Source organism: Typha latifolia, chromosome 5, assembly GCF_019914945.1.
Source record: "Typha latifolia isolate L0001 chromosome 5, TyphaL0001v2, whole genome shotgun sequence".
Classification (NCBI taxonomy): Eukaryota; Viridiplantae; Streptophyta; class Magnoliopsida; order Poales; family Typhaceae; genus Typha; species Typha latifolia.
In genome coordinates this window covers 1,983,912-1,992,784 of record NC_133090.1, presented here as the reverse complement: position 1 = coordinate 1,992,784, position 8,873 = coordinate 1,983,912, and the positions used below count along the sequence as shown (strand labels likewise).

Sequence of the window (8,873 nt, the reverse complement as noted above, 5' to 3'; positions counted from 1 at the left end):
GTCCAAAAAATATAAAAAAGTTTAGATATTTAAAATAATTATATATATTATAATAAAATATATTGTTTATTAGTACTATCTAAGTTAGCTAAGGGTGTTAAATGAGAATATAAAAAATAAATAAAGTGTAAATAATAAATTAAATAAAATATATAGTGTTATATATATATATATATATATTTGGATGAGTTGTACAGTTAAAATAAAATGCTACATTTTCTCGTTATCAGGGAGTTTGAGATGTACAAACCGTGTGGACCTTAAAGTAATATTAAAGTAAGTCTTAATGACACCAAATCTATTAGTGGTAGAAGGCAATCTTAGATATGATTAAGATTGGCATAAGTATAATTTGGGATATTCTCTTTGGATCTTATGCCAATTCTACAGAAGCTAGAGAAATTAACGTGAGTTCGTGAATCATGCTTTTAAATACAAGAAAGGAAATATCTCTATATATATGAGGAAATTTTTTTTTGCATGTATACTATTCTAAAATTCCTCGCGCGAATAAAAAAAATAAAAAAATTTCTTATGCAAGTGTACGGCGATGTTTATATATATATATATATATATCTTAAAACACTTAGATTTTTATAGAGATACCTCCAAAAAAATCGTATTTTTGCATGAATAACTATGAAAGTTAACAAACAATTAAATTTAAATTCACTTAATTGTTAAAAGATGAAACACCCATATTATTTTGTGCACATATCGCTCTTAATTAAGGGCATCTCTACCTTTTTCATCTACTAGATGATGCACTTCTTTATTCTATTAAGATGCTTAGCTTTTTTGAATGGGCATCTGGAGACCTCCATAAGTATAGTTTTTCATTGGTTTGCTAAGGCGTCGTTTGGCAATAGGAAGAGGAGAAACTAGAATTTGAATAAAATAAAGTTTTATCCGGAGATAAACCAAATAAATAAAGTTTTTATCCCAATTTATCTTTTGGTGTTTAATGGGGAAAAAAGGGATAAGTGTTGAATAAAAATAATGTTTATTTGTAATAGTCAGGATATAGATAAAATTAACCTTATTATTAATCATGTCTTCATCTTACTCAAAGATAGAAATAGAAGGCAAAAGAAAGTTGGTTAGCCTGGGTGAACAAACGAAATAATGGCTTTTACAAAGTAATATGATTTGAGTTCGATCGGATCATTACATGCGGGACATTAAGTTCACTAGGTCAAATCTGTTTATTGAGATTAGTTATTTATTATTAATTTTAGGACTTATAGCATTGAGCTGTGTGGTCAAACATACATTTGGACAATGAAATAGAAGATCAATCTTCGTTGAGGCGTTGAACATTAAAACCCGGTAGCAGTAGAATGTCTTTGTTGGTGGGTGAGAGAGAGTTGCTTAAGAAATGATGGATACGGATATAAGTTTGAGCAAGATCCGATCAGATCCGATCCGATCCGCTTTTACCATACGAGATCCGATCGACTACGGCCCAAATAAGTGAATAACTTCCAACAGTCAGAAAGGGGCGGCGCATTTTAGCACCTTCCTTCTCTACCAAGTACCCGATGTTCCTTCTTCCTTCCTAACTACCCGAGATCGCCAAATTCTTAGCCCTGAGCTCGTCGACGACTTCGCGCTAACCGCACTTAGATCGCCGATATCTATCTTGTTCTCCATTCCTCCCACCTCCTCCTCCTCCGCATTGGTCTTCTTCCTCTACCGAATTTCAGCACTCCGTCTAGGGTTTCATCTCTCCTCTCCTCGCCATGGCGACGAGGAATCGAACGCCTCTATATAGGAAGTATCGAGATGCCCTTCGTAGCGTTCGGGTCCCGTCGCCTTCGGGCGCTTCGTCTTCCTCGGGAGGAGGAGGTGGGCCCGTGATCGAGCTCGTGAACGCTTCGCTGCTGCGATCGGATCGGCCGTACGCTCCTCTGAGCACGGAAGACCCCGGCGGTTCCAGGTCTGCGCGCTTCTCCTTCTCTTTTCTCTCTCTCTGTGATCTCTAAGTTTATCCGATCCGATCCGATCTATCTATGTTAGAAATCATAGACGTGGTGTTCTTACATGACGACTGCGTAGTGGATCTAGACTAAGAGAAGTTGTATGTGGAAAATTGTTGCTCAATTTTGGTTAAATTTGATGAGATTTCTGCATCCCCGTACGGCGACCAATTTCCCTTAATTTTAACGCATTTAGGGAATTGCCATATAATAAGGTTGGAGGATTCGCTTAGGTCAGAATTAGTAAGAAGTGACGCTTCTTCTGAATATTTAATTTCAAGAAATGGTGCTTAATGTGGGTGTACACTCCGTCTGAATTGGCTTTGTACTTAAAATTTTATCCTTCACTTGCTTATCCAATGTGCATATGGACTATAACATAACTTGAGCTTGCTACTTCCCATTAAGGGACATGTTTATACATGTATACAAAAGGTTTAGAACTCTAAATTTCAGAAATTGGTCAGTGAGTTTTACTTCTCTAGATTGTGAATATTTGAGTCCAGTTTCTTATAGGAATTCCTTCTTGCTTTTTTGAAGAATCTTTAAATGTAAACTCAACTAGTTGCTAAAAAATCTTGCTGAATGCAAAACTTCAAAATTAGAGGGTCTAGCCTGTCCCATGGAACCAATTGGCTAGTTGGCGGATAGAATCCTCTGCCTTCTGGATGCGTTTAGTCTCATAACGAGGGAGAATGGGCATAAAGTATTGTTCCCCCTTGGAAGGTAAAGAACTTAGACAATGAAGAACCTAAATGACTTTTGATGTCAGGCATGCTACATCTCTTTAAGGCATAAATGGTCAAAATTTAAAATCCTAAATATGTTTCCTCCCTATTGTATCACAGATAAGAATTTCCATGGCAGTTGTACACCCCATATCTAGTTTGCCATTGGCACGTCTCTAATATGTTTCTTAGACATATTTTATATTCTAATATCTACATTCCCTAGAAAGTATAATAAATGATATATTTTGTCAAAGATATAGCAATAATCAAATAGATATATCATATATGATTAAACACATTTTATGATTAAAGACATTCATTAATTGACAATAGTTGAATAATTCGGGGAAAATCAATATTATCAAATAATTTCTAATCATACTAAACTTTTAGTTTAAAGTTATAAAATTTGGATTCAAATTAACTCATTTAGAGTTAATCTAACATGTTACTACACCTATTTGAGTATTTTCACCCAATTTGAATGAATTTAACATATTAATTTCAGGTTTCTTGAAATTTGGGGCAAATTCTAAGAGAAATCAAATTTCCCTTTTGATTGCTATAGAATGACTCTTATAAATGATAGATTAGCAAAATTAAGTTATATATATATCAATTTGAGTCATTTTGATTTAATTTAATAGGTTTTGTGCGGCACATAATGAGTGTCTTCTGATCCTGTACCCATATCGGATGATACGGGCTTGGTACGACTCTACAATCCTTGATCACGGATATGCCTTTTAGGGAACATTTATTATCATCTATGTCTTCCTGTTTCATATTTTTAATTAAAGATCAGAGGCATGGAAGAGCATGTGTTCAAAACTAAAGCAAAAATGAAATTACAGCAGTTTTTTTTCTATCTATATGTGCTATCTGATCACAGTGATAACCTACAAATCTTCTAAGCTGACTTATCTTTCCATCTTCTGTGGATTGTTGTCGTCCTTCAAGAGCTTTTTCTTAGTAAAGTATTTGCTTAGCATTGTTAAATAACGGATGGCAGTAGGGTGCTTCCTCCTTATCTTTATTATGTATATGAGGTAGATTATTCATCTTTATTTCCTTAAAATAATGAAGTAAAAGAGGACGTCTTTTTATATGTTCTATTGCCTCCACTGCTTGTCTGATAGTATGCTGCAATTCAAAGCGTAACACCTAGTATTCTCTATTGCAAATAGAGGTGCAGTTACAGTTGGTTTGCCTCCAGCTTGGGTGGATGTTTCAGAAGAAATAGGCACAAATATGCAGCGAGCTAGGACAAAAATGGGAGAATTAGCCAAGGCACATGCAAAAGCATTAATGCCTTCTTTTGCAGATGGTATGGACGACCAACATGCAATCGAGGTTCTTACTCACGAGATTACCGATTTACTGAAGAGATCGGAGAAGAGATTACAAAAGCTTTCATCTACTGATCCATCTGAAGATTCAAATGTTCGGAAAAATGTCCAGGTATGATGGTACTCATCTTGACAATTATGCTGACTATGCATATCTTGTTGATTTACTTGACTCTACTATGAGACCAAATGATCAGAAAGCTAGAACCATTTTTTAAAATGTTAAATAAGCTGTGTATTTGATACAATGTGCTACTCTACTGAAGATTTTGCTTTGTGGCTTCACTTGGCTAGGCAACAAGAGTACTGCAGTATAAATTCATTTAACTTATCTTTTACTGATTCTGCACCTTCGCACTTTTGCAGTATAAATTGTTGTGATTTTTTATTGTTTTCTTGCAGAGATCACTTGCAACTGACCTTCAAAGCCTTTCAATGGAGTTCAGAAAAAAACAATCTTCTTATCTAAAGCGGCTTCAACAGCAAAAAGAGGTTGAACTTTCATTTTTTTTAATATTTCATATTCTCTTTTCAACTGGTTTTTGAAAATGCCATCGGCTTTTTCAGAGGTATTATAGTATTATACGACTATTTGATGCCTTTTTAGGGTCAAGATGGTGTTGATTTGGAGATGAATTTAAATGGAACCAGATCCACATCAGAAGAGGATGACTTTCTTGATGTGGTATGTTGCTCAAATGTTCTCATACTAATTAGCATATAATATAATTTTGCGGGCATATATTTCTATTATTTGAATAAAAGGAAAATATATGTATACATTTAGTATGAATCTCTGTCTTGATCCAGCATAAATCTAGTCTATTGAATTTGGATTTCTAATAGATTTGGCGCCAATTAGATTTCCATAGACTTGGAACCTGCTTCTCTGGATATCTTTGTCATTGTGGTGTCATCACTCATCAGTTGAACTATTCAGAAGTTGCTCAGTTGTGTCCTCTTGATTTAGTTTTGAATTTGGACCGGTCCGACCAAATAATGCTCCATTTTTCAAGAATTTTGCTGGTTTTCTTCAACCACCTCAACTTTCAGCATTTCCAAATTAGTAATAGTCATCTTGTACTTTTAACTCCATTTGTATGCCATCAAGTTTTGACTAAGTTATTGCAAAACCACTGGGTGGTTTTCTCTGTTCACTTCCTGCAAGAGTCTCTGGATCTGAATGTTATCTGAAGAGTCCTTCATAGATAGTTGATAACCTTCTCTCTTGGCTAACCTTCAATTTGTTAGCTTATTCTAGTAGATTCTGAAAGTGCAGAATATGGTTTGTTTGGCAAGTTGAGCTTTCTTCGCAGACATTTCTGTTGTTTATATGGTTGCATGAAGTGGAATCCTAGAAATTTGGTACATTACTACTGTTTAGTCCTGATTAATAAAATTCAGTGGAGGTCTTTATACTTGGATTGCAGGGTTTTTCTGATCTTCAGATGTCAAAGCTGAAAAAAAGTGAAGCATTCACAAGAGAGAGGGAGAGAGAAATTACACAGGTAACAGTCTTTCATCTGATAAATCTTCCAAAGTCATGGGCTTACAAAGCTTATTGTTAGCTGCTCCATGAAAAAGCTGTATATAACCAGACATATATGATATACCTCTCTCTTCAGCAAATTTCTGACTTCAATATTGCATGAAGGTTGTAGAATCAGTTAAAGAGCTTGCTCAGATCATGAAGGATCTCTCTGTTCTTGTAATAGATCAGGTACTGTATATTGCAATTAGAAAAACTAAGTGTCAACAATGATGGCACATGGCCTAACTCTGATGCACCTTTTATTCATAGGGGACCATCATTGACCGGATAGACTATAATGTACAGAATGTTGCAGCTTCAGTGGAAGAAGGCTTTAAACAGTTGCAGAAGGTGCCAATCTCTAATCTCTCTAATCTTCCTCTCTTGCTTGTTCTTTGTGGGGTCTTTTGCCAAGGGTAACTGAAATCTACCTTTTTTAGGCCTATAGTTGGTTTTTTATCAACCCAGGAGTTTGGGAATTTGCCAAGCTTACTAATATATCTACTGTTTCTGTAGCCAATGGCATTTAAGATGCTTACTTTTAACTAGGGTTCTTGAATCTTCCAATATGTTTAAAGTTTGGCTTGAGTTCTTAAACTGTCCAGTTAACTGTTACTGGATGGTAAGATTATATCGGCTTTGTTTCCAGGAAGGTTCTCAGAATCCTATAGAGCATAGTTTAATATTTCTTGCCCTTTTAAAGCATCATGTCACAGCCCATCAAAATTTTGACCTTAGCCCAAGTGTCTAAGGGCCTAAACTAGGTTGTGACTAATTCGTCTTTGAAGAGCACCACAGTAATTTGGAGGGACACCATGTTCTCTACGCTGAACATTGCATATTGAAGGATGAGGTGTTATAGAGCACGGTAAGACAACAACAAAGGATTAGAGGAGGGAGAGCAGTTTTTTCTGACTTTCAATGTTTCACCTCCTTTGTGGGACCCTTGACTTACAACCAGAATGAATTGCAATCTTTGTTGAGCAAGAGGCACTCAAGTTTGTTCCACGATTTGGCTAGGACTATTGCTGCACTGCTGTTGGACAGACCAACTTGCAACAACCTTTATTGACTTTAGGAGAGCTAATCAATCCCTCGCAGCCTTATGTGATATTAGGAAGTGTCCCTACTGCTGGGATGAACCAATGAAATCTGACTTTGTGCAAGCTGCAAAGAGAACAGTGTGCGCATAACTAAGGGGACTACCTACAGAACATCAGGCCATCCTTCTTAGCTTGAGCCCTCCACTACTCAGTGAACACTTGTATTTATGTCCTTTTTGCCTCTATATTAAGGGCTGACCCCTTTACATGTAAAAACATTTCATTTTGCTGTGTATGAGCCTTGTATACAATTGTGTGAGATTAAGAGCTGAGTACTATAAGACAGTGACTTGGAGAATTCCTGCTGCCCTAGCTCTTTCTTGTGAAGAAGATGGAGCGCCGCATGGTGTGTTGCCGACAATAGGCCAAGTCTCTGCCAACCGGCTGACTAAATAATATTTCCAATATCAGTGAACTGGTTATACAAGCACTTGTGGTGTTAGATATAGAAGGACTAATACTAGCTTCGGAAAGAGAATTCATTTTGATATCCTATACTGTAACCTCTCTGTTCAGGTGCCCAATGGAACTAGTTATTGATCTATTTATCTCTGTAGACAGCTGACATCAACATGCCCAACTGTTTGTTTATGGAGATTTATAAATTACGTCTATAATATGGAAACTATGAGATGTTGTTGTAGTTATAGTGCTGATGAAATCTGCATGTATTTTCTCTGCTTGCCGCCATTTTATCCTTTTCATAATGCACAAAATGAACACCAGCACCAGTATGTAAGCAATATGAGCTGTGGCTTTTTTTATTTTCATTTTGACATCTTAGCATTCTCTTATATGCAGGCTGAAAGAACACAGAAGAAAGGGGGGATGGTGATGTGTGCCACAGTCCTTGTCATAATGTGTTTCATCATGATAGTTCTTCTTATCCTGAAGGAACTCATTTTCTGATTCAATCAGATTCATATCCATCGTGATGTGTTTCCAAGTGATCTCCACCGTCACGCTTTCCCATGAAACATTATCTAGTGTTTGTGCAGATGAATATGCTTGATTGATATCAGGAGGCCTGAACTTATAACTCATCTATGGATTGCTGATGCTTTCAAGCTGGAAGATTCTTGTATTGCTAGACCAGGATGGTTGGATAATGCACCACCACCACGACAACAATAACAACAACAACAACAACAACATATGGATGCATGCTTCACTTGATGGATGGATGAGAAGAAGATTTTTGAATTGGTTCCTATTGTTAAAGACTGTTCAAAGTTTTGAAGAGGTTTCATAAAGAGTTATTTTTCTTGGAAACTCCCTTTGCGTCGGGATTGTTGTTAGACCACGTGAGGTACTCGAGGTCCCCATTCTTTACTGCGACAATTGCTCCTGTTATTTGTCTTTCTTACAGTAAATATTTTTCGTGACACACTTCTCAAAGGCCTGATGTAATGTTTGCAAAGCTTTAACCCAGACTAGGAATATAATTCTTTTACTTGGCCATCATTGAATGATGGTGGTTTCTTTTGAGGACATTTTGGCCAATCCTGGTAATCGAAATTTACTATTTTACTATAGTTCTCAAAGTGTAGTTGCTATCTTGTAACTGTGTAAGTGCTAGTTTAATCACTTTCTGAGACAGTGATTTACATAGCAATATATCGATAAGAGAGTTACCTTTAGTAAGAAATATTTTATTATCTTTGAAGAAGTTCTAAAGTAGTAAGAAGTGAGCTACGGCTTTTTTTTAGGGTGATTTATTTATATAAATGGTCAATTACAAAAGCATATATGTGAAGAATGAAGAACATCAGTGTTGTTTCTGAGAACAATATAAAAGTAAGTAATAATATGTCGTATAAATAAAATTTTGATTGGATGGAGAAGAAAAAGGAAATTTTTGTACCATTGACCTGAACTCTTTCAGGTCCTCGAACCGCTCGAGTCAAAACTTCTCATAATTTCATACTCTGGCCTTTTATTTCTTTGATCGACAGATTATTGCTTATGTATCTATGTGCTAATCATATACTAGACAAATGTGGTATATTCTGGATATATAAGTTGGATAATTACTGTCAACAGTCTCAAAAAAACTAATCACAATGAGCTCAAATTATAGGGTAGGGTAGGATACAATGCTGACCTTATAATTGGGTTTTTTTAAATCTATTATGTGTATGTAGGCTATAAGCTAGACGAAGATATTAGCACTTCCCAAT

The 8,873-nt window shown here is 35.9% G+C and overlaps 1 protein-coding gene across 1 annotated transcript; it reads left to right on the top strand.

Annotated features, from left to right (window-relative positions):
• The first annotated feature begins 1,467 nt into the window (after positions 1 to 1,467).
• LOC140788549 (tlg2p-like protein a) lies at positions 1,468 to 8,186 on the top strand. Its single transcript, XM_073137825.1, has 8 exons — positions 1,468 to 1,939; positions 3,898 to 4,171; positions 4,462 to 4,551; positions 4,667 to 4,744; positions 5,490 to 5,567; positions 5,714 to 5,779; positions 5,861 to 5,941; positions 7,495 to 8,186. Exons 1-8 carry the CDS (start codon positions 1,743 to 1,745, stop codon positions 7,600 to 7,602), a joined length of 972 nt encoding a protein of 323 aa, XP_072993926.1. The 5' UTR covers positions 1,468 to 1,742; the 3' UTR covers positions 7,603 to 8,186.
• The last annotated feature ends 687 nt before the right edge of the window (positions 8,187 to 8,873 follow it).

Coding starts and splice junctions, on each gene's coding strand:
- LOC140788549 (XM_073137825.1), top strand. CDS start 1,743: ATGGCGACGAGGAATCGAACGCCTCTATATAGGAAGTATCGAGATGCC. Junction 1,940..3,897: donor GAAGACCCCGGCGGTTCCAG/GTCTGCGCGCTT, acceptor TATTGCAAATAG/AGGTGCAGTTACAGTTGGTT. Junction 4,745..5,489: donor AGGATGACTTTCTTGATGTG/GTATGTTGCTCA, acceptor CTTGGATTGCAG/GGTTTTTCTGATCTTCAGAT.